Genomic DNA, 25,256 nt, shown 5'->3' with positions numbered 1-25,256 from the left:
CCAGGTTCAAGCGATTCTCCTGCCTCAGCCTCCCAAGTGGCTGGGACTGCAGGTGCCCATCACTATGCCCAGCTGATTTTTGTATTTTTAGTAGAGACAGGGTTTCACTATGTTGACCAGGCTGGTCTCAGACTCCTGATCTCAGGTGATCTGCCCACCTTGGCCTCCCAAAGTGCTGAAATTACAGGCGTGAGCCACTGTGCCCAGCCTCTCCCGTATCCTTTAAATCACCTCTAGATTATTTATAATACCTAATGTAATGTAAATGCTATGTGAATAGTTACCATGCTAGGGTTAATTTTGTATTATTATTTTTCTCAATATTTTTAATCCAAGGTCGGTTGAATCTGGTATGTGGAACCCATGGATGTGGAGAACCAACTGTATTTATTGCCCTTCCATGAGCCAGACACCATACTAGATTCTGAATTCTTGTCATCTGTGATCTTGCAGTCTACCATGAAAGCCAGATGTATCACCTTTTCAGTTACTAGAACAAAGTATTCTGTTTTTCCCTGAATACTGTCTGGTATTTATGAAGTAAAACTTTATGTGGAAAAGAAAGATGGGTAATGTTGGCTTGAACAATGTATTTATTCCTCTCCTATATTATTTCATAAATTATTTCTGGGTTTACCCAGCTTTGCAAAAATGTACTTGCCCAGAGTCATTGTTGGTGAATAGTTAATACAGAATGCCATCTTTGTTCATTTTGTAACTTGCTTGGGATTCTGAAATTATCTTACCTGATTTCATGATTAAACCAATGCAGTTTCTTAAAACTGGAATTCAAGAACTTGGGGAGAAAACTTGGGTTTCTCAGTCTACTGGTAAAGCAAGTAGCCACAAATTGTGGGCTTTCTGAGCTGTGTTATGACTTCTATACCTTTCGGAGCCCTGACTTTGCTGTTTCACCCACCTGCCCTCTAATTTTTACTATTGTGAAGATATCAAGAGAGAAATTAACTGTAGAGGGATTTTGGTTTTGTCAGGTTGCTGACAAAGTAATCTAAAGATGTATTTTGTGTCTTGTCAATAAAGCATGTTTAGTGGAATATTAGATTTGTGTGCCATATACAGTATCAGTATTAAATATATGATGGGCTTACTAACGTCCCTATAAAATATTTGTCTTTTTGGTTTTATGTTTTTGAGTGTTTGGATGAAAATCTAATTTCTTTAATCACAGTTTTAAATGGCAATGCTGACTTTTTCATGTTGGTAACTTTGGAATATGAAATATTCTTAAAACCAAATTGTCTTTAGGCTTTTTTCTCTTGAAGATCTTAAAATCCTTGTACAGAATGAATTAGGTTAGCAAAACATTTTGAAAAGTAATTTTAGAAATAGCTGGAGAGATGCCTGGGTGCCTGGGGAATATTGCTGAAGTAGAGTAGTTATATGAATAAATGGAAACAAATTTCTACACAATAAAACAATTATTTCCGGAAGAAAGTCTCCAGTTCCCCAACTTTCTAGTCCTCTCTCTGGTACATGAACTTGTCTGAGGTTGATGCCTTTCATGTCAGTTTCAGAGAGGAGGCTTAGTATGTAAATGCTGTGGATACTAGCTTCTAAAATATACTTGCACCTTTCCTGAGAGCTGATTCAGGAAGTGTAGAGAAGAAACGGGTGCTAAGGAAGAAGAGGTGGGGCTGGAGGCAGCTGTGGGGTAGGCTTCCCATAGGGTGATGGGAAGGTAACTGGGACACTGAAGAAGTAAGAAATTAGAGGATGATTTGGGCCTGTGTAGTATCTATGCTCTGCTGCTCCATCACTTTCTAACCAGAGAGACATTGAAGGGGAATGAGGGAAGTGGAAAAAAAGATAAAGAGGAAGATACAGTAGCTATTTTCTGATGTGAAAAGACAATCCTGAGGGCTTTTCTTCCATTCTTCCCTGATTTTAAGTCTTCCCATCTTGTTACTGAAAGTGTTCTGGAATTGGCTGCACTTTGGAGCCAAGTAGTTAATGGAGGACTGGCCAGAAACAACTGGAGCCCTTGGAGCTTGGAGTCCCACCTGCTTTAATCTCACTCATCAACTTTCTCCCTCTTCTAGTTATGAGATTTTTGCCATTATTTAGTAAAATTAGCTGAGTCACTATAATGGAACTCTATTTAGAAATAACCTCAATGCGACCAGGCTCGGTGGCTCATGCCTGTAATCCCAGCATTTTGAGAGGCCAAGGCGGGCGGATCACCTGAGATCGGGAGTTCAAGACCAGCCTGACCAACATGGAGAAACCCCGTCTCTACTAAAAATCAAAATTAGCTGGGTGTGGCGGTGCATGCCTGTAATCCCAGCTACTCAGGAGACTGAGGCAGGAGAATCGCTTGAACCTGGGAGGCAAAGGTTGCGATGAGTGGAGATCACACCATTGCACTCCAGCCTGGGCAACAAGAGCGAAACTCCGTCTCAAAAAAAAAAAAAAAAAGAAAGAAAGAAATTACCTCAATGCAATTATTGTCGATTAAAAAACTTTGAAACAGTCAAGGCAGAAGAATCACTTGAGCTCAGGAATTTGAGACCAGCCTGAGCAACATAGTGAGACCTCAACTCTACTAAGTAAAGTAAAAATTTAAAAATTAGCTGGGGCCAGGTGCGGTGGCTCATGCCTGTAATCCCAGCACTTTGGGAGGCCCAGGCAGGTGGATCACCTGAAGTCAATAGATCAAGACCATTCGGGCCAACATGGTGAAACCCCATCTCTACTAAAAATACAAAAATTAGCTGGGCATGGTGGCACACACCTGTATTCCTAGCTGCTCAGGATGCTGAGGCAGGAGAATCGCTTGAAACCAAGAGGCGAAGGTTACAGTGAGCCGAGATCCTGCCACTGCACTCCAACAACAACAACAAAAAAAATGAAATTAGCCGACTGTGGGGGCATGTGCCAGTAGTCCCAGCTACTTGGAAGGCTGAGGTGGGAGGATCACTTGAGCCCAGGAGGTCAAGACTGCAGTGATCCATGGTCACGCCACTGTACTCCTGCCTGGGCAAAAGACCAAGACCTCATCTTAACAAATAGTTATCATTTAAAAAAAAATTAAAAATAAATTTTTTTTAATCTTTATTTTTTTTTGGAGACAAGGTCTCACCACTCTTGCCCAGCCTGGAATACAGTGGTACAATCTTGGCTTACTGTAACCTCCACCTCCCATGCCCAAGCGATCCTGCCACTGCAGCCTCCCAAGTAGCTGGGACCACAGGCACTTGCCACCATGCCCAGCTAATTTTTTGTAGAGATGGGGTTTCATCATATTTTTCAGGCTGGTCTTGAACTCCTGAGCTCAAGCAGTTTGCCCGCCTTCGCCTTCCAAGTAGCTGGGACTACAGGTGTGAGCCACCACACCCAGCCAAAATAATAATGTTTAAGGCTAATCAAATGAAGCACTGGGGGTCGAGAATAAAAATAAAATTGTTTTTAATTTTAATTTTTTAAAAAGTTACCTCAACCTGTAGCCAAATAAATGTGACTTTTGGCCAGACACGGTGGCTCACACCTGTAATCTCAACACTTTGGGAGGCCGAGGCCAGTGGATCACAAGGTCAGGAGATCGAGACCATCCTGACTAACACGGTGAAACCCTGTCTCTACTAAAAATACAAAAAACAAAAAATTAGCCAGGCGTGGTGGTGGGCACTTGTAGTCCCAGCTACTCGGGAGGCTGAGGCAGGAGAATGGCGTGAACACGGGAGGCAGAGCTTGCAGTGACCCGAGATCTCACCACTGTACTCCAGCCTGGGGCACACAGCGAGACTCCATCTCAAACAAAAAAAAAATTACTTTTAGTGTTTGAGCGATAGGGAAGATTATTTCATTATATAGGAAGATAGTGTTCTGTTCTGCTGAGTTTTAAAACTTTTTTAAAGAGCAGTAGCCATTTCTTTGTTTGGCTTTTATCTGGTACTCTTTTTTTTTTTTTTTTTTTTTTTTTGAGATGGAGTCTGGCTAATATCTGGTACTCTTTAAAAAAAACACACAATTGCCTCCCCCAAAAGATGACTTAATTTGGAATTCCCTTAAGTTTCATTTTATTTGTAACTTTATTTATTTTTGAGACAGAGTTTTTTGCTTTTCACCCAGGCTGGAGAGCAGTGGTGTGATCTCAGCTCACTGCAGCCTTGACCTCCTAGGCTCAAGGGATCCTCCCACCTCAGTATCCTGAGTAGCTGGGACCACAGATGCAGGCCACCATACCTGGCTAATTTTTGTATTATTGGTAGAAATGGAGTTTCACCATGTTGCTCAGGCTGGTCTCAAACTCCTGAGCTCAAGCAGTCTGCCCCCCTTGGCCTCCCAAAGTGCTGGGATTACAGACATGAGCCACCACACCCAGCAAGTAATGCTACAATTTTAAAGCTATTTTGAACTATTTTGAACTATTTTAAATACTTTTATAAATATGTAATGCTTCCACATAGTTCAATATTTGAAAGATTCCAAAGCATCGCTAATAAAAAGTCTCCCTTCCATTCCATCCCCTGCTATCCAGCAGCCCTCTCCAGTGGCAGCCAACATTGTCACTGTCTTATCTTTCCTTCTGGGGGTATTCTATGCAGAAACAAATGCATATTTTCCCCTCCCTTTTTACAAATGGTAGCAGAATGTGCCCATTTTTGCCGTTTATTTTTTATTTATTTATTTTTTTTGAGACAGAGTTTTGCTCTTGTCACCCAGGCTGGAGTACAGTGGTGCTATCTTGGCTCACTGCAACCTCCACCTCCTGGGTTCAAGCGATTCTCCTGCCTCAGACTCGCAAGTAACTGGGATTACAGGTGCCCACCACCATGCCTGGCTAATTTTTGAATTTTTAGTAGACAGGGTTTCAGCATGTTGGCCAGGCTGGTCTCGAACTCCTGACCTCAAGTGATCCGCCTGCCTCAGCCTCCCAAAGTGCTGGGATTACAGGCATGAGCCACCACGCCTGGCCCATAATATTCTTTGGAGATGAACATCATCGCTTTTTATGGCTGCAGGTTCATTGTATGGATGAACATTTATTAGTCCCTTATTCATGAACAGTTTGGATTTGAGTTTTTTGATATTGCATTTATTTTCATAAATATAATATCACACATGATATAATATTTGTAGGATACTGTAGGATAAATTAAAAGCAGAATGCTGGGCCAAAAGGCATATATATTTAGAATTTTTTAAAGGATTTTTAAACATTTTTTAAAAGATTTGACCTTAGTTTTTAAAAACATACTTTTTAGTTTTGTTATTATTATGAAATATAATACTGATTCTGAATGAGGACCCTGGGTTGAGAAGTTCTATACTGAGCATCTCTAATGCAAAGGCATGGATTTATTTTCGCTGCTTCTGTTAGTTAGGGTCTGATCAAGCAACAAAAGACATTTTCAAGAGTAAGAATATAACCAAATTACTAGACATGTATTCCAACTTTTGGAAGTCTTCCCTTTCATATTAAGTATTTAACAACCACCTGTTAAGTTACACACAAAGCGCTCTCCTAGTTGCCATAAAGAATATCAAGTTGCAAAGGGGCTATCTCCTGTCTTCAGAGAGATTTGTCTCATGATGTAAACACAACATTGTCCAGATGACATAATTCTGTGTTTTAAAAAGTGATGAGATGTAAAAAAGAATCTTACAGAACTTGAGGCTGAAAACAAGTTCAGGGGCTCAGTGAGTCTGCCTTCCTGGCTCTATATACAAGTCATGCCACTTGTTGAAAACCTATTCTGATTTACAATCTTTCAGCAGAAATTGCGTATATTCCTTCAGTGAATCATTCCAGTGTGTTAACACTTGCACTCTCAGGAAGTATGCTGGATTTTTTGTATACTTAGATGCCTGCTGCAGTTTAGCAATTCCACTGTAATTTTTGGAGCAGTGCTGTTTTCAAATAAGATTCAAATGGAAATTAATTAAATACACAAATACTGCCAGTGTCATTTTTGCTTTAAGTATTTAGTAGCAAATACCTTGAAATCTTTTTGCATGATTTTTAACATAGTACAGTATAACAAATGCTATGCAGTACTTTGCTGTTCTCCTAATAGTGCTTTGGTGGTTATGTGCAGATGCATGTATTTTAAATTTTTAACAGCCTTCTACTAAAAAATGTACTTATTAACAGGCTTAATGCTTCATTTCCTAAATGAAAAGGTTCAATTCATTAGTTACTGTAGAGGCTTTTAAATTGAATGAGAACAAAGTGATCAAGAAAGACAACCTTCATATTAAACCACCTTGCCAAGATTTGACCATTCATGGAGACAATTAGCTAATCATTAACTGGACTTACTGTAGTCAAGACTTGAAGTTCCTCTGGAATATCATTTTATTGAGTCAAAGATTAGCTGACTTACAGACAGGGCAAGAAAGAATGGAAGTTTCTTTTCCTACTGTTAGCCCTCTAAGTTTAAAGAGAAGGGTAACCTTTTACTTTTCTGATATTTTCTATTACTATTCTAATTCATAGGGATATCTGTGTTTGCCTTACATGGCATTGCAGCAGCATCATCTTCTCTCCGATGTCACCGTTCGGGGGTTTGTTGCTGGAGCTACTAACATCCTTTTTCGACAACAGAAACACCTCAGTGATGCCATTGTGGAAGTACGTTTATGTGTGAGTGTGTGTATTTGGCCCTGCTCATCCCAGTTTTCCTTTCTTAACTACAGTTATGAATATATAGTAACAACACTAGTAATGACAGTAACTGCATACTGCATGCCATGTATTCTAAGTATTTTATGTGTATTAACTGGTCTAATTCTCATAAAAACACAGTCAATAGAACTGTACTATCCACATTTTATACCTGCAGAGGCTAAGAAATAGACAGATGAAGTGATTTGTACAATATCAAACAGCCAGTAAACGGGTAAACCAGGATTCCAACCTGAGCAACTGGGCCTACCACTACCTCACGATTTTTAACATGTGTTTGTTGTTTAAGTAATTTCAGTCCTTCTAGCCTGTTTAGAATGCTCTTGATACCAAGAAGGAAGCTAGGAATAAATATTTGACATCAGCATATAAGAAATTTAAATCATTTATTTTACAACTGAAATAATCTTTATTTTTCCTCTTTTTTTGTTTTTTTGAGACAGTTTTGTTCTTGTTCCCCAGGCTGGAGTGCAATGGCGCGATCTCAGCTCCATGCAACCTCCGCCTCCTGGGTTCAAGCAATTCTTCTGCCTCAGCCTCCCAAGTAGGTCGGATTACAGGTGCCCACCACCATGCTTTGCTAATTTTTTCTATTTTTAGTAGAGATAGGGTTTCACCATGTTGGCCAGGTTGGTCTCGAACTCCTGACCTCAGGTGATCCACCCACCTCGGCCTCCCCAAGTGCTGGGATTACAGGCATAAGCCACCACACCCAGCCTGAACTAATTTTTGAGAAATTTCATAAGGCTCGGTGCAGTGGCTCAAACGTGTAATCCCAGCACTTGGGGAGGCCGAGGTGGGTGGATCACCTGTGGTCAGGAGTTCAAGACTAGCCTGGCCAATATGGCGAAACCCTGTGTCTACTAAAAATACAAAAAAAAATTAGCCAGACATGGTGGTGCGTGCCTGTAGCCCCAGCTACTCGGGAGGCTGAGGCAGGAGAATCGTTTGAACCTTGAAGGTGGAGGTTGCAGTGAGCCAAGATCGCACCACTGCACTCCAGCCTAGGTGACAGAATGAGACCCTGTCTCAAAATAAATAAATAAATAAATAAATAAATAAATAAATAAATAAAAGTCCAGGCGCAGTGGCTCAAGTCTGTAATCCCAGCACTTTGGGAGACTGAGGTGGGTGGATCATGAGGTCAGGAGTTCAAGACCAGCCTGGCCAACATGGTGAAACCCCGTCTCTACTGAAAATACAAAAATTAGCTGGGTATGGTGGCAGGTGCCTATAATCCCAGCTGCAGCTACTTGGGAGGCTGAGGCAGGAGAATCGCTTGAACCCGGGCGGCAGAGGTTGCAGAGAGCCAAGATTGTGCCACTGCACTCCAGCTTGGGCGATAGAGTGAAACTCCATCTCAAAACAAAAAAATTCAGCCACACTAAGGTTTTTGTAGTTTCTGACAGAACATATGAAAACATGTTTCTTGGGCGAATGGTTATAATATAATGAAAGCTCAGGATTCAAAGATGTATTTATTATAATCCCAAATTTGAAGAAGAAAAAGTATATACATTTTCCAAGACAGGAGGATACGGATGGGAGAACTATGGAGCTGCTTCAACATTATTGGTTACATTCTAGTTCTGTAGTTGGTTGGTGGGTTCATAGGAATTTCTTTTATTATTATACTTCAAAACTAACCTGTAAGTTACATGTATTTCTTAGTATACCAATTATTACATAATAAGATATTCTAAAGTATCTGGCTGGGCATGGTGGCTCACGCCTGTAATCCTAGCACTTTGGGAGGCCGAGGCGGGTGGATCACGAGGTCAGGAGGTCGAAACCATCCTGGCTAACACGGTGAAACCCTGTCTCTACTAAAAATACAAAAAATTAGCTGGGCACGGTGGCGGGCGCCTGTAGTCCCAGCTACTCAGGAGGCTGAGGTAGGAGAACAGCATGAACCCGGGAGGCGGAGCTTGCAGTGAGCCGAGATTGCACCACTGCAACCAGCCTGGGCAACAGAGCAAGACTCCATCTCAAAAAAAAAAAAAAAAACCAAGAATATTCTAAAATATCTGCACTCAAAAGTATTTAAGGAATTACACTTGTTAAATGTGTTCATTTCTGCTAGTGAAATAAAGGTGATTTTTACATGTATTTCTATGTTTTCCCAAATATCTGCAATCTATGTGAGTAATTTTATAGTTTAAAATACTACATTTATGTGTGTTATTTTCTAAAAACAAAGTGAACATTTTATAAATAGAAAGAAAACTTCAGTGTACAGACCTCTTTCTTAGACTCACCTTTTGAGAATGCTATTATTCATATTTTTTATTTCCAGCTCCACCTTCCCCGTAGTTACTCTGTAAAGTGTGGCATGGATGTCTGCGTGAATGCCCAGACTCTGACTTGTACCTGGATACCCTCTAGGTAGAAGAAGCTCTGATCCAGATCCATGATCCAGAACTCAGGAAGCTGCTTAACCCAACCACTGCAGACCTAAGGTTCGCAGATTACCTAGTGAGGCACGTGACTGAGAATCGGGATGACGTCTTCCTAGATGGCACGGGCTGGGAGGGAGGTGACGAATGGATCCGGGCCCAGTTTGCAGTTTACATTCATGCCCTGCTGGCTGCCACACTGCAATTAGGTAAGAAACCACGCAGAGCACACAGCTACTGTTTTATTATAATTTTTCATTTTGTAACATTTATGAGGTTTTGGATTGCACAATAAATACATATTCCTTATAGAAAAATTACCAGTTATTCCCTCACACAGAGATAGCCACTTTTAACATCTTGAGTACTTTATAGCCTTGCAGATCTTTTCCTATGCATGTATTTTGGATTTTGGTTTCATGGTACTTTTGGTGGTCCTTTTACAAAAATGGATCCCTTTATACATGTTTTCTGAAACTTTTTATTACTTTAGAAACATGTATCAACATAACATGAACATACATCATCACTTTTACATGGCTGCTTCGTATTCTGTGTTTGGCAGCTATTTATGAATACTGCCTACATGTTTTTAAGATGTATAAAGGGAGAAAGAAGAATATAAAAAATAGAAATCATTGAAAACCATGTTGTAAATGATTAAATCTTCAAATTTATAATCCATTCTAAGAAATATTATTATTCCTATTAAATGGTTAAAATGGGGCAGGTAAACATGGACTTACTCCTGCATTAAAACTATCTCATTCCCCTTGGGAAAAAAATATATGAATAGTGAAAATGGAGCTCTGCAATGAGCTTTTCACATTGGACATTTGGCAAATATTCATTAGAGTTGTTAGAAATGTGTTGAGCTTGTCTTTTTGTTTCAGTTAACCATTATTTTTTCAATTGTGATGAAATACACATAGCATAAAATTTACCATCTTTACGATTTTTAAATGTACAGCTCCACAGTGGCATTAGATACATTCACATTGTTGTATCAGTAGATTTTTTTAATCACCACCACCACCGCCACCCTCGCCACATGCTCCCAGGTTAGTTGTTCACGGTGCATATAAGGAGTTTTAAATCAGGTTTCAGGAGAGTTTTTCATTTGTAAAAGATAGCTAAGGAACAAGTCCTCATTTGTTAATGGGATGTTTTTAAATGTTTGCCACCACTACCAATGTAGCAGCTGAGACACCAAAATTAAATCCTTTAACCCCAAATCATTCAGTAATCTAGAAAGAAAACTTCAGTCTCCACTGTCATGTAGCTTAATTAATTTGCTTTTTTAAAAATATTTGCCCAGGAGGCTGTAAGCACTGAATAATAGTAGCTCACTTTTTTTTTGAACATTAAATATATGCAGGGACCAGTGTTCTGAGCACTTCACCTCTAGTAATTCATTTCATCCTCACAGTAATCCTGAAGGTAGGTACCTTGTCATCACCTTTTACAGAAGAGAAAATGAAGCTCACAGAGGTTAAATAGCTTGCTCATCCATCTGATAAGAGGCTTAGGCGGGATCTGATCCCAAACAGTTTGGCTTAGGCCCATATTCTTAACAAGTAACAAGGTCAAATGAGGAAATTCACCCCAATGAACTGCTTGAGGAACGTGTTCTTAGAGCAAATTCTTTATGCTGTGTATGGAACTGTGTATTTCATTCATTTCCTTTCCTAGCAACAAAAGGTACTTTGTATTTCACCTTCAAAGCAAACAACATGGAATTAATATATGAAGTAATAGCCATTTTTATCAGTTCTCCAAACCATTTCTGATCTTCCAAGTGAAGGAAACACACATGGATACTTTCCCATGGTATTGATAAAGCTGAAAACTTTATCAGTTTTCTGTATATTCTTTTAAGTCTTTTTTTTTTTTTTTTTTTTTGAGACAGAGTCTCACTCTTGTCGTCCAGTCTGGAATGCTGTGGCGTGATCTTGGCTCACTGTAACCTCCATCTCCCAGTTTCAAGCGATTCTCTTGCCTCAGCCTCCTGAGTAGCTGGGACTACAGGTGCCCGCCACCGCGCCCGGCTAATTTTTGTATTTTTGGTAGAGATGGGGTTTCGCCATGTCGGCCAGGCTGGTCTCGATCTCCTGACCTCCGGTGATCCACCCTGCTCGACCTCCCAAAGTGCTGGGATTACAGGCATGAGCCACCGTGCATGGCCTTTTTAAAGTGTTTTTGACAGTGAAATGCTAGGAAATTCAAGAATGAAACACCAAGCCGGGCGCGGTGGCTCAAGCCTGTAATCCCAGCACTTTGGGAGGCTGAGACGGGCGGATCACAAGGTCAGGAGATCGAGACCATCCTGGCTAATACGGTGAAACCCCGTCTCTACTAAAGAATACAAAAAAAAAAAAAAAAAATACAAAAAACTAACCGGGCGAGGTAGCGGGCGCCTGTAGTCCCAGCTACTTGGGAGGCGGAGGCAGGAGAATGGCGTGAACCTGGGAGGCGGAGCTTGCAGTGAGCTGAGATCCGGCCACTGCACTCCAGCCTGGGCGACAGAGCCAGACTCCGTCTCAAAAAAAAAAAAAAAAAAAAAAAAAAAAAAAAAAAAAAAAAAAAAAAGAATGAAACACCAAATAGACAAAGTCCAAAGAAGAGAACATCATGACTGAAAGAACCACTTTGTGTGTTCATTCTTCATCTCTTTTTTTGTAGAAAAATGTAATTTATAAAAAAGTAGAAAGATAGGCCGGGCGCAGTGGCTCAAGCCTGTAATCCCAGCACTTTGGGAGGCCGAGACGGGCGGATCACGAGGTCAGGAGATCGAGACCATCCTGGCTAATACGGTGAAACCCCGTCTCTATTAAAAAAATACAAAAAACTAGCCAGGCGAGGTGGCGGGCCCCTGTAGTCCCAGCTACTCCGGAGGCTGAGGCAGGAGAATGGCGTGAACCCGGGAGGCGGAGCTTGCAGTGAGCTGAGATCTGGCCACTGCACTCCAGCCCGGGCGGCAGAGCGAGACTCCGTCTCAAAAAAAAAAAAAAAAAAAAAGTAGAAAGATATCCCAATTGCCTATGCCATGCATATAAACCAGTATGTTTATTCACTGTCAAGCATACAGTTTTTGATTAATTAATAATACTGTCCTCATAATGGTAAGGATAACGTGGAAATATTTTGGAGTTGTAAGGAACCTTGGAAAATATCTGGCTCAACCCTCTTATTTTCCAGTTAGGAAAATGAAGTTCTGAGTGATTAAGTGACTTGTCAAAGGCCCACATAGCTCCTTAACAGGATTTCTGGAACTAGACCCAAGTTTCCTGACATCTGGTAGGCTATCTCCCCCAAATATGGGAGGGCAGGGGGATAAAGTCGTTCCTTTACCCTTTTTGGTTGTAGTCTTCACATCCCTGAATGGCTACAGCCCAGCTCAACTTCTTTCAAATATTTACTTGACAGATAATGAAAAGATATTATCGGACTATGGGACAACTTTTGTTACAGCATGGAAGAATACTCACAACTACAGGGTGTGGAACAGCAACAAGCATCCAGCACTTGCAGAAATAAATCCAAAGTAAGTGCATCCTCTGAAGATTGTAGTACATAATGGTTGGTTTACGAGTGCCCAATACAAAGAAAAATCTATTTTAACTTTGATATGGTGAATATCTTCAAGAATCCCCTTAAGTAGGTCATAAAAAGGCTCCCAAATATAGAGAAACAGCTTAGAAACTGCTTCCATATTCAGATTGTTATACAAAAAGCATGAGCATTATGGGAAGCACTGACATTTCCCTGGCTCTCGATGTGATTCAGAGAGGAAGTCCCTGGCACTCGGTGATGCTCAGTACACAGTAATTCTTCTCTCTTTCCCTGGAGCTGTTCTTTACCAGAATGGTTCAACAAGATAGAATCCTAGAAGGGAATACCACTGGTTTACTGTATGCGTAAAACTAGGAGGCTATTTTAAAACATGACGTATGCGAAACCAATTAAAGTTAATATCTGGGGCTGGGCTCATGCCTGTAATCCCAGCACTTTGGGAGGCTGAGGCAGGTGGATCACAAGGTCAGGAGATCGAGAACATCCTGGCTAACGATGTGAAACCCTATATCTACTAAAAATACAAAAAAATTAGCCAGGCGTGGTGGCAGGCGCCTATAGTCCCAGCTACTTGGGAGGCTGGGACAGGAGAATGATGCGAACCCGGGAGGCGGAGCTTGCAGCGAGCTGAGATCGCGCCACTGCACTCCAGCCTGGGCGACAGAGCGAGACTCTGTCTTAAAAATAAATAAAAATTAAAAAGATGATGTGGTTTTTTATAATGATACAAGCATACACCATTTTATTTTTTTTTCCTTGAAACGGACTCTCACTCTGTTGCCCAGGCTGGAGTGCTGGTGCGATCTTGGCTTACTGCAACCTCTGCCACCCAGGTTCAAGCAATTTTTCTGCCTCAGCCTCCCGAGTAGCTGGGATTACAGGCACCTCCCACCAGGTCCGGCTAATTTTTGTATTTTTAGTAGAGACGGGGTTTCACCATCTTGGCCAGGCTGTTCTTGAACTCCTGATCTCGTGATCCACCTACCTTGGCCTCCCAAAGTGCTGGGATTACAGGCGTGGGCCACCATGCCCAGCCAAGCATACACCATTTTCATTTGTATTTTAAACTTCTTTGTGAGAAACAAAAGTCACCTTCGTACTGACTACTATATTATCTTGGGACTAGAGTTAACTTTTCTAATGTGATTTAAGACGTGCTAAAGCGCCGGGCGCGGTGGCTCAAGCCTGTAATCCCAGCACTTTGGGAGGCCGAGACGGGCGGATCACGAGGTCAGGAGATCGAGACCATCCTGGCTAACACAGTGAAACCCCGTCTCTACCAAAAAATGCAAAAAACTAGCCGGGCGAGGTGGTAGGCGCCTGTAGTCCCAGCTACTCCGGAGGCTGAGGCAGGAGAATGGCGTGAACCCGGGAGGCGGAGCTTGCAGTGAGCTGAGATCCGGCCACTGCACTCCAGCCTGGGCGACGGAGCTAGACTCTTGTCTCAAAAAAAAAAAAAAAAAAAGACGTGCTAAAAAGGATACTTTGCTGCACACACACTCACACACACCCCAGATATTTAAGCCATAGCAACCTGGGGAAGTATCTGCATGAGTAAGGTGGTACACAGAGGGTTTTGGGTAACATGTCTGCTAAGCTTTGTATTATGCATCAAGAAAAATAACCAAGGAGCTGGGCACATTGGCGTGTGCCTATAGTCCCAGCTACTTGGGAGACTGAAGCGGGAGGATTACTTGAACCTAAGGTTTCAAGGCCAGCCTAGGCAACATAATGAGACCCCATCTTTTAAAGTAAAAATGACTAGGTTCAGCACCAATTTTGGTGAATTTCATCATCACAGTTGGCTGTAACAGAAACCTATATTGCCATTTGACTATAGTAAAAACAGAAAATTAAAAGGCAAAACCATTTTAATAGTATTAAATGAAAGGGCTGAGTTCAAAGTGTTCTCCCTCACTGACTACAAAGTCTCTATTCTCAACATACTGAAGGGAAACAGATGTGGAGGTGCTTAGCAGGATGGCACTCACAGGGTGGTGCGGGAAGGCAGGTCAGCCTTGACTGTCCAAGCAGTCAACATGCAGAGCCATCCCAGTCTCCCCCCTGGGCCCTGCACTGGGAAGCCTGGTCAGATCTTTATCTGTCACTACATCTGGTGCTTTTAACTTGAACCAGCTCTACAGATGTTAGTACAGGTCCAAAAAAGCCTTAGCTGAGATGAGTTTTAAAAGGATTATGAAATAGTGCTTAGAAGAACATGTGAAGAAATTGAGGCTATTTAGATTGAAAAGAAAGCTGAAGAATGACTTGTTAACTAAAATATATAGGTAGGGAAATCACGCAGATATGATAGTGCAGGCCAAGGGAGAACTTCCCTTTCGTCTTCTGAAGGTTCACTGGAAAGTCAGCTGGCAAAAGGCAGATTAATAGGAGAAATGGCATGCAAATTTATTAATGTGCATGAGGGAGAGCTACAGGGTGACTGGATTGTGTAACCAACTTCACACTTAGCAGCCCTCAGAGAGAACTGATGGTAAATGTTTCTTTCAGACCTTTAAAGGTGTCAGACACTCAGTTCATCTTTCCTATATCTTGATATTGGAGGGCCTCAGCACAAACCAGGCTGCATTAATGCAGATTTTCTCCACAGATGCAAATCTACCCCCCAAAAGACAGCTTTTCAGTTATTCTTGCATTTCCAGCCCTTCTGAATAGCCATCTTGAAACACATCAGAGAAGTATATTTTGGGGTGAATAGTTAGTTTTCCTCAATAGCAAATTTTCAATGTTTTTACCAAATTAAAAATAACAAATGCAGCCGGGCCTGGTGGCTCACACCTGTAATTCTAGCACCTTGGGAGGCCGAGGTGGGTGGATCACGTGAGCTCAGGAGTTCAAGACCAGCCTGGGCAACATTGTGAAACCCTGTCTCTACTAAAAATACAAAAAATTAGCCGGGCATGGTGGTACATGCCTATACTCCCAGCTACTCAGGAGGCTGAGGCAGGAGAATCGCTTGAACCTGGGAGGCAGGTTGCAGTGAGCCGAGATTGCGCCACTGCCATCCAGCCTGGGTAACAGTGAGACTCTGTCTCAAAAAAATAAAATAAGAAATGCTAGAATTCTGTTGTTATCAGAGGGTGTCATTTAGAAATATTTCAAACTAATTATAACTTTTGAGAAGTATGAAACCCTTTAACTCTTAAAGATTAGGGAAGGCAGTATTCTAACTTAACAAGCAGCAGGCATATTTCATCCCTTAAATATAGCCATTCCAGAACATAGAGAATGATCAAGTGATGTGTATTTCAATCCTGTGATTCAGGAATCTAGGAATAAGAAGTGTTACATATGCTTACTTTGGGCCATGAAGAGTAGTTTGTTGTCATTTGAAGAACCATTAATTTTATAAGTAGCTATGGATTTTACTAGGGTCACTTTCTTTGTTAGACCTTGACAGAGGGACCCCTGAGATAAGAATTGGATATTGACCCCTCCATTTATGTGGTCAAGTTGCTTGATTTTTTTTTTCCTACTGCCTGTATAATTGTAGAATGCCTGGTTTATATATATATATATTTTTTTTCTTTTAATATATTGGAAATAGGGAAGTCTGAATAATGTATTTTCTTACAAAAATAACGATATTGCTGGTTTTTTTAAGACTTACCTTTTGAGCTGCTTTTCTAACAGAAAGTAGAGATTTTGTTGATCCATCCACAAATATTTACATAACCAATAGCATACATTTGTAAGATGGCCAGGATCAAGGTATGATCTATGACCATGTCCTAAAACCAGTGACTCACCTTGACTGTCCTGGGGAGCTTGTAAAAAATGTTGATGCTTGAGCCCCACCCAAGACAGACCAAATAAATTAGAATGTCAGGATAGCACTAGCACAGGCTACACACACAAAACACACAACACACCTGTTTTACAAGTGAGGAAACTAAAGCTCAGAGGGGTTAGGTAATCTTTTCTGGATGTCGTCACTGTAAGTGGAGAGCTGTGATCAAAGCCAAGTTTCCTGATACCAAATTCAGCGCTGCCACCCAGCTGTGTCGTCCATGAGAAGCTTACTAATATTTTCTTGTGATAACTCTTTTTTGCAGCCTTCTTGGTAAAATACTGATAGTTTAAACTCAAACTTTTTTTTTTTTTACAGCCATCCATTTCAAGGCCAATACTCAGTATCAGACATGAAGTTAAGATTCTCACAGTAAGTAGTTAAAGCTGGGAAAATTCTTAAGTCTGAAATTTATGCCATGTGTTTCATTGCTAATTGGGGATTGTTTTTCTCTACTTGATAGACTTATGCTTCAAACAGTAACCAAATATGTGCATAACATTCTTTAGCTCAGCGGTGTGTATGTTTCAAAGTGAAAACACCACTGTTCCATAGAGGATGGTGTGAACTAATAATAGGATTTACCATTTTTATTTTGGTGAAATGCTTTTAGCAAACCATGGCTGTCAGAGAGATGTAGCCATACATACATCCTTATGTCCTCACCACTTTTTGGTTCATCTGTATATTCTTCTCATGTATTCTGAAAATGCACATGCTTAAAAGGTTAATAAATTCATAACAAATAATTTAGCTTCTTTTCTCAGTAATTCTAATTTGGGATGGTTACAGAGTGATTGTGTGTGTGTCTACATGTGTCTGTGTGCATGTGTGAGATTTTTTTTAAATTGTACTTAACACTTCCTTTATCTTTTACCCAGTTCTGTTCAGAATAGTGAACGTGGCAAAAAAATTGGAAATGTCATGGTTACAACTAGCCGGAATGTTGTGCAAACAGGAAAAGCTGTTGGTAAGCCAGGAACAAATTGGAATCACAACACATCCATTTTCTATCTTTAATATGTAATTGATAAAACAAACATAAAGTTGTAAAGATGTGTGTTATCACATAGTAATACAAGAGTTTTTAAAATTTTTGTTTTATTCATTTGAAAAATTCCAAATTCCAAAAGGTCAAACTTCATTACATCTATGACAGAATTTTCTGATGGAATCACTGTTTTGTTACCAAGATTCAAGCTTCACCAGAGTTTTCTTCCCCCATTCCCTGTGCTGTCCACAGTTCTTTATAAATGGCAGAGACTCATAATAAAAGTAGGCATTAGGAACTACTGTCCTCTAAGGTAGTATTACACAATAAAGAAAATGAAGCCAACAGTTGGTTTTTCGAAAAGGTCAACAATATTTATAAAATCTTTACAGACTGGTAAAGATAAAAAGAAAGAAGATACAAATTACCAACATTAGGGATGAAAGAGTGACATTAGTGTAGCTCTGACAGAAATTAAAAGAACAGCCAGGCGCGGTGGCTCAAGCCTGTAATCCCAGCACTTTGGGAGGCCGAGACGGGCGGATCACGAGGTCAGGAGATCGAGACCATCCTGGCTAACACGGTGAAACCCCGTCTCTACTAAAAACTACAAAAAACTAGCCGGGCGAGTTGGCGGGCGCCTATAGTCTCAGCTACTCCGGAGGCTGAGGCAGGAGAATGGCGTAAACCCGGGAGGCGGAGCTTGCAGTGAGCTGAGATCCGGCCACTGCACTCCAGCCTGGGCAACAGAGCCAGACTCCGTCTCAAAAAAATAAAAAAATAAAAGAACAGAAAATAGGGGAATATTGTGAACAACTTTATGCTAACAAATTTAATAACATAAATGAAATATACAAATTCTTTTAAAGATTCGCATTACCGAAACAGTTGCAAAAAGAAAATATGTAATAGCCCTATTATCTATTAAAGAAATTGGACCAAATGCAGTGGCTCATACCTGTAATCCCAGCACTTTGGGAGGCTGAGGTGGGAGGATTGCTTGAGTCCAGGACTTCAAGACCAGCCTGGGCAACATAGTGAAACCCCATCTCTACAAACAAATTTTAAAAGTCAGTAGGCATTGTGGTGTGTGCCTGTAGTCCCAGCTACTCAAAAGGCTGAAGTGGGAGGATTGTTTGAGCCCAGGAAGTCAAGGCTGCAGTAAGCCATGACAGCGCCACTGCACGCCAGCCTGGGTGACAGAGCAAGAGTCTTAAAAACAGAAAGAAATTAGTTGACTTTAAATGAAAAGCCTTGCCATAAGGTTTTTAATTTAAACCAGGCTGCCCAAGTGGCTTCAGTTTGAACTCTGTCAAATGTTTAAGGAAGAAATAATACTAGTTTTACACAAAATCTTTAAATAAGGTAATACTCCCCAACTCATTTGATGAGGCCAGTATTAGTATCAAAGTCAGACAAATGGTAGCATGTTCTTCTGCACCTAGCTGTTTTCGCTTAAAATATTTTGAATATTGTTCCACATCAGTTCTAAAATTTTTCATACCTTTTCTGTATTTTTAACTTTTATTTTGATGTAGTTTTGAATTTGTACATTGCAACAGTGCAAGAAAATCCCAGTTATCTCTGATTCACCAATTATTTACATTTTGCCCCATCTGCTTTGTCATACAATGTGTTGTAAAAATAGGGCATTACTACTTCCCTAGCTTCTGAAAGAGGTTGACTAACCGTTACTAAACACAATTCAAAAGCCCCAGAACTAGGTAATCTTTGTGTAGGGGTTCTTATATCCCCAGTTTTCTGAATACCTAGAGAGAGACAGAAAACTCTACAGACTCATTTGTAAAGACAAACACAGAACACACAGCACTACCACTAGGTTAGTTTTATTGCAAAGGAATGGAATTTAGCACACAAACATTTATTTCCAAACAATATGCCTTTGACTTATTTTGAATTTTTATTTTTTAACAGAAAAACTATGTTATATTACAGATTATTATAGATACCTTATTATACATTATTACTTAATTTTTAGTGATGCTGCTACTGATAAATTCTAAAGGCAAATCTCTTCTATACTCTCCTCTCCAAGAACAGTGGGAATGTATTAGTCAAATAATTTCACTTAGCATCACCTTTTTTCCTGAGACAGGGTCTCACTCTGTTGCCCAAGCTGAAGTGCAATATAGTGCAATCTTAGCTCACTGCAACCTCTGCAACCCTGGCGGGATCCTCCTGCCTCAACCTACCAAGTAGCTGGGACTGCGGGCATGCGCCATCATGCCTGGCTAATTTTTCTATTTTTTGTAGAGAGAGGGTTTCGCCATGTTTCCCAGTCTGTCTCGAATTCCTGTACTCAAGCTAACCGCCCGTCTCGGCTTCCCAAAGTGCTGGGATTACAGGTGTGAGCCACCATGCCTGGCCTAACATCAACTTTTGAGATAATGCTGTATATGACACAATAGACCTGGGGCAGATAGAGCTCTATACATCTTTAACATAACTTCATTTTAGATGACAAAAGCACATTTCCCTAAAACAACCTAACCACTCTTCCCTGTTTAGGTGGTTATTGATTATCAAGTTGGTATTTAAGATACACAAAGCAGTTTGACTTTTTAAGCTCTCTAATAATCCTGATACATAGCCAGTGTTGCTAGCACTGAGGGTATTAAAGAAACAGTATACTTTCAGAATGCTTAGGCAAGTAGGCTCCTATGCTAAAAAATCATCTATTTTTCCTTAAGACATTCCCATGGAAAGGGATTGTTTTGAAACTAAAAATTTAAATGATATTTTGGCTACTATTAACATATTGGTGTGTTCTAGTGAATTAACATTTATTGGCTGGGCACAATGGCTCACCCTGTGATCCCAACACTTTGGGAGGCTGAGGCAGGAGGATCACTTGAGCCAAGTGTTTAAGACCAGCCTGGGCAACATGAGACCTTGTCTCTACAAAAAACCAAAAAATTACCCAGGTGTGGTCACACATGCCTATGGTCCCAGCTACTTGGTAAGCTGAGGTGGGAGGATCACTTGAGCCCAGGATGTCAAGGCTGCAGGGAGCCGTGACCACTCCACTGCACTCCAGCCTGGGCGACAGAGCAAGACATTGTCTCAAAAAACGGTTTAAAATTTTTTTTAATTAAAAATGTATTAATTATGTTGGTCTTTCACTGTCTTTTAACAAAAGTTAAGACATTTTCCTTTTTTTCTCCTCTCCATCCAGGCCAGTCAGTTGGAGGAGCTTTTTCCAGTGCAAAGACAGCTATGTCTTCATGGCTTTCCACTTTTACCACTTCCACCTCCCAAAGTCTCACTGAGCCACCGGATGGGAAGCCTTGAGCAGGGTGTCAGAAGCTGCTATTGCTTTCTGAGGTTTAAGTGTCCCCTGTCTGTCTGCTGCTCCCAGGCTGTTATCAGCCACAGATCCACAGCAGGGGACCATATGTCGAACTGTTTACATAGATGGTTGCTCTAAGTGAATGTTTCAGGATGCCGAAATGATGAAATCACAGCCATAGCAGGGATGGCTTTCCAGGTTGGGGTTTCAATTGACTACTTTTATTTCAGTCTGAGCCTGATTAAAACATACAGTGAACCTTCTAATGAATTTTGAGTTCTGATACTGTACATTGGTTTACTTTAGAAGAGTTTTTACTTATGTAAATTTTGTTCTGTTTTAGTGTTTGAATATCTAGATGGTCATTGTAATTTATACTTGCTAAAATTAATTTATATTACCATTTTCTCTAAAGTTGGCCTTAAAATGTTCTTATAAAGTGAAGGGGTCATACAGTTGGGCCTTTATTATTTTGCTGAATTCTATGATGATATTTTGCTTTCTACCCACAAAACATTTATTAATTCACTTCCTCCCAAAAACATGAAAGTCAGGGGTAGCAGTTCTGAGGATTGGGTGTTTTATGTTTTTAGTTTGTTCTTTCCACATCCTTAAAAACTTGCTTTCAGACATCAAGGAGTATCACTGTGCTTTCCTCCTCTTTATAACTGTGCAGGTGGCTGTGCAGAGAAATAGCAGAGTGATGGTTCAATGATACTGAAGCAGTTTAACATGAATGTGTCTGTAGGGCAATACTTTCAAAGACCTATGTGTTTATTTTTCAACCACAGTCATGTTGCAGTCTTTTACAAGCACTTTTTTAAATTCACAGTTTGTGCCATCTGTTTCACTTTTTTTGTAGCGGGGACAGGGTCTTGCTGTATTGCCCAGGCTGGAGTGCAGTGGCGCCATCTCGGCTCACTGCAACCTCCATCTCCTAGGTTCAAGCAATTCTTGTACCTCAGCCTCCCAAGTAGCTGGGATTATGGACATGCGCCACCACACCCAGCTGATTTTTGTATTTTTAGTAGAGACGGGGTTTCGCCATGTTGGCCAGGCTGGTCTTGATCTCCTGGCCTCAAGTGATCTGTCTGCCTCAGCCTCCCAAAGTGCTGGGATTACAGGCATGAGCCGCTGCGCCGGGCCTGTTTCTTTTTTAAACAGTTTTCTATTGAGTGTTTGCAGACCGACAGCTTTTCTCGTAGTCTTATTCTTCATAAAGCTTTTCAAAGCACTTAGTCTTCTACTTCCCTAACTGAAAGTCTTCCTATAATCAATCCCTACCCCCTTCTATAAGTATTTTAAAAGAAAAGCCAGGTGACTGTATTAAATAGAAATCTCATCTTAGTTTATATTCATCAAAGTAAGAGGCAAGAGAAGAAAACTGCAGCCTTGACATCTGTCATCTGAGAAAGGACATCTGGTTTCATGTTAGGTACATACATGCATGTGCGTGCCATCTACTGATGATCTGTACACAGCTGGACCTTGTGTGTTTGCCATGCTCAGCTCTCATTTGCTTTTCAAGGAGACCTGGGATGGGTGTTCTCAGAGAGTACCTACGGGGAAAAGACTGCCTTTTCAGTAACAAAGGATACTTGGGAAATACATTGTGAGTATGATCTATCCCAGATTGCTGGGGAATTAAAGGAGGGCACTGATTATATTTGGTTTATTCCTCACGAAATGTTTAAGAAGTAAATGCTCCCAAGGCATTTGAAATGAACATAGAAACATAATCTAAATATCTCTAAATTTTCCACTTTGTGTTTTCTAAACACATATTGTATTACCGATTTGAGCATAACTCAAGAATTCAGCAATGATAAACTGAAGGGCTGAATGTGAGAACTCCATTATTTCCACTTCTTCCAAGAAAGTTAACCTCAGGAAATACTGTTTGAATAGAAGAAATACCAAACAAAACCTTAAACAGTACTCTAATCTTTTTGTGCTGAGACTATAAAGAATTCATTCTAACATCTTGTTGTTTCTCAAGGACCACATCATTCGTTGGAGCATGATAGTGTGATTTGTGTGCAATTGTTACCTCTCAGCTGCTGAAGTTCACACTTCAGGGATCTAGGAGCCCTGTGAGGGGTCATCCAGCGAGATGCTGATTTGTCTTTCAGCTGGTATGGTTTCTATGATTGGGGTCAACTCCCATTTTTCACCCTTCAAAAGCAGCCCAGCTCATGCTTTGGAATCCACTGAAATAAAAATAGTTACATCAAGTTTAACTTTCTTTAATACCACTTGTTCCCCATTTGAATATACACTGTGATCGGGCTTTCTATTAACATTTCTAGCTAACAGTTTGATTCTTAGTGGTCACTTTACTGACTTTCAAGATAAAACAAGTATCTCAGAAAATACAGCTTTCATCATAGAAATGGTCAAAAGACCATAGCTGTATTTCCTTCAGGCTCTAGGAGGTGGAGTTTTTCAAGGAACACTGGCCCTTGTATTGTTGGCAGGAGCCCCAGGGCAGTTCGCACAAAGGCAGGAAGCCTCACCCCTGGTCCTGTGACCCCCGCCACATACTTCAGGCTTGGATTCTAGGCTCCAAGTGGCCAGCACAGAAGCAGCAGCCTCTCTCCAAACCCTGGCTCTGTGAGCCAGAGGAGCCACCACTAGGCCATCTTCTGACACAGCCCTGGTAAAGGTGTGTTGTTGGCCAAACTTGCCCCAGTGCTTGCGAAGGCTTGTGTGTCTAAGAACTGAGTATTTGTACCTAGGTGTGAGGGAACCAGGGTCAGCCAGCCTTTTTCACATGTGCCAGGGACACACACTACATCAATGTCTTGGTGGTGGCTTCGCTGCTATCCAGGTGACTTAAAAGTTTGGAACATGTCCCTGGTATACTTCAATTCCTACTAGACATTGTAATGACAATGGTGTAGGTAAGGAAGAGAGAGTTAAAGCTACCAGTTGTGGAACAGAAATAGTTGCATGTCCAAAGGTGGCTTACAATGATTGTGTGTATGCACTTGGCTCACATAACCAGCATGAATAGTCTTCCCAAATCTGTTAGCGATTACCCCCCGCCCAGCACAGCCCTAAAACAATTCTCATCCACTTTCCTGTTAAGAAACACAGCAGCGGCCGGGCGCGGTGGCTCAAGCCTGTAATCCCAGCACTTTGGGAGGCCGAGACGGGCGGATCACGAGGTCAGGAGATCGAGTCCATCCTGGCTAACACGGTGAAACCCCGTCTCTACTAAAAATACAAAAACTAGCCGGGCGAGGTGGCGGGCGCCTGTAGTCCCAGCTACTCGGGAGGCTGAGGCAGGAGAATGGCGGGAACCCGGGAGGCGGAGCTTGCAGTGAGCTGAGATCTGGCCACTGCACTCCAGTCCGGGCGACAGAGCGAGACCCCGCCTCAAAAAAAAAAAAAAAAAAAAAAAGAAACACAGCAGCAAAATACTTTGGCAGCATACCAGAGCATATGATGTGACTTGCTCAACCTTCCTTTCCAAATTCTATACGAAGCGTCTGATGTTTTTTAGAATAATTTCCTTTGGAAAGCCAAGGAGAAAGCAAATTCGGAAGAGAAGTGAGAAATTGTTGCCTGGCTGAGGAATAAGATGCTTAAAATCTGAATGAAAGTATTTTGAGAGCAGTATTTCATGTGCTAAGAGTTATAAGAATTCTTTTAGAAAGCAGTTAGAATGTTACTCTGCTAGTTACAAATTTTAAAGTCACGCTATAGCATTATCGCCCTGGTAGGTAGGTTTTGTTATTGTTTTATAGTTTGTGAATAAAAGTTTTGTAGAAGTTACAGCTAGTGGTCTTTTCCCTCCAGAGCCAGTGATGAGTGCTGGAGCACTTCAGATCTGGAAGGGGGTCAGTGTTCTGACCTTTAACCACATGAACTTACCTGTGTCAGCAGTTGCGGAAAGTAGCCTGTTAGGACAGCAGCTGCTAAGCGTTGCCTGGTATTTTAGTGGGGAGATGGTTGGGACTCTTAATGGCATCAACACTTGCATGCTCTGAATCTTTGATCAGAGATGAGGTGCCATTCGTGGCATTTCCACCCCGTCTCGTGGTAGCCTTTAAAAGTGGTAGAAGATGCTACCCTAATTCCCTGAGGATTGTCATTCCATGCAGCGTAAGGTGCCGCGAGGAGTTTCTCATTCCAGTTCTTTGGACTTCGTAACATTGGAATTGTTTTTCCATAATTTCCGGCATTCCATAAATATTTGTCAAGGACAAAGAAAAGGAATGTGGATATCTATTCTTTTCATATGAATGACTTTGTACACATGACTTCCTGCTTTCATTATGAAGGAGGGGAAAGTAGTTCCCTTATATGGTAACTCCAAAGTTAAAAAATTGTGCATGTCTGAGGGGTTGAATATATTTTGTAAAACTCTAAATACATTTGTATTTCTGTGCTGTTCTAAAGTTTACCTTTTTACTTATATGAAAGATATAGAAACTATATATTTAAATCATGTAAATGGAACAGTGTAGGGGGTTTTCCCGATCTTATTTTTCATCAGCTTCTCACACCCACGTAGATGC

The 25,256-nt window shown here is 41.0% G+C and overlaps 2 protein-coding genes across 5 annotated transcripts in view; one reads left to right on the top strand and one right to left on the bottom strand.

Annotated features, from left to right (window-relative positions):
- Positions 1 to 20,996, top strand: part of AVL9 (AVL9 cell migration associated) — a 101,071-nt gene extending 80,075 nt beyond the window's left edge. For 2 of the 4 annotated variants that reach the window (XM_030931861.1, XM_030931859.1), the window contains 6 exons: positions 6,461 to 6,607; positions 9,035 to 9,254; positions 12,472 to 12,589; positions 16,748 to 16,801; positions 17,311 to 17,399; positions 20,617 to 20,996. In XM_030931861.1, the coding sequence (XP_030787721.1) occupies positions 6,461 to 6,607; positions 9,035 to 9,254; positions 12,472 to 12,589; positions 16,748 to 16,801; positions 17,311 to 17,399; positions 20,617 to 20,732 (744 nt within the window). In that variant the 3' untranslated portion in view covers positions 20,733 to 20,996. The remainder of the gene's footprint in view (positions 1 to 6,460; positions 6,608 to 9,034; positions 9,255 to 12,471; positions 12,590 to 16,747; positions 16,802 to 17,310; positions 17,400 to 20,616) is intronic. The other 2 variants (XM_030931860.1, XM_030931862.1) reach the window with 2 other exon arrangements.
- Positions 20,997 to 22,901: 1,905 nt separating this feature from the next.
- The window catches only part of LOC104660373 (dpy-19 like C-mannosyltransferase 1), a 120,285-nt gene continuing 117,930 nt past the window's right edge, over positions 22,902 to 25,256 (bottom strand). Inside the window, 1 exon segment of the mRNA XM_030931863.1 lies at positions 22,902 to 22,940. Within this exon segment, the coding sequence (XP_030787723.1) occupies positions 22,924 to 22,940 (17 nt within the window). The 3' untranslated portion in view covers positions 22,902 to 22,923.

The sequence above is a fragment of the Rhinopithecus roxellana genome, chromosome 6, assembly GCF_007565055.1.
Source record: "Rhinopithecus roxellana isolate Shanxi Qingling chromosome 6, ASM756505v1, whole genome shotgun sequence".
In the NCBI taxonomy this organism is placed as follows: domain Eukaryota; kingdom Metazoa; phylum Chordata; class Mammalia; order Primates; family Cercopithecidae; genus Rhinopithecus; species Rhinopithecus roxellana.
Note: the sequence above shows the minus strand (reverse complement) of the source record. Positions and strands in the feature narration are given on the sequence as shown.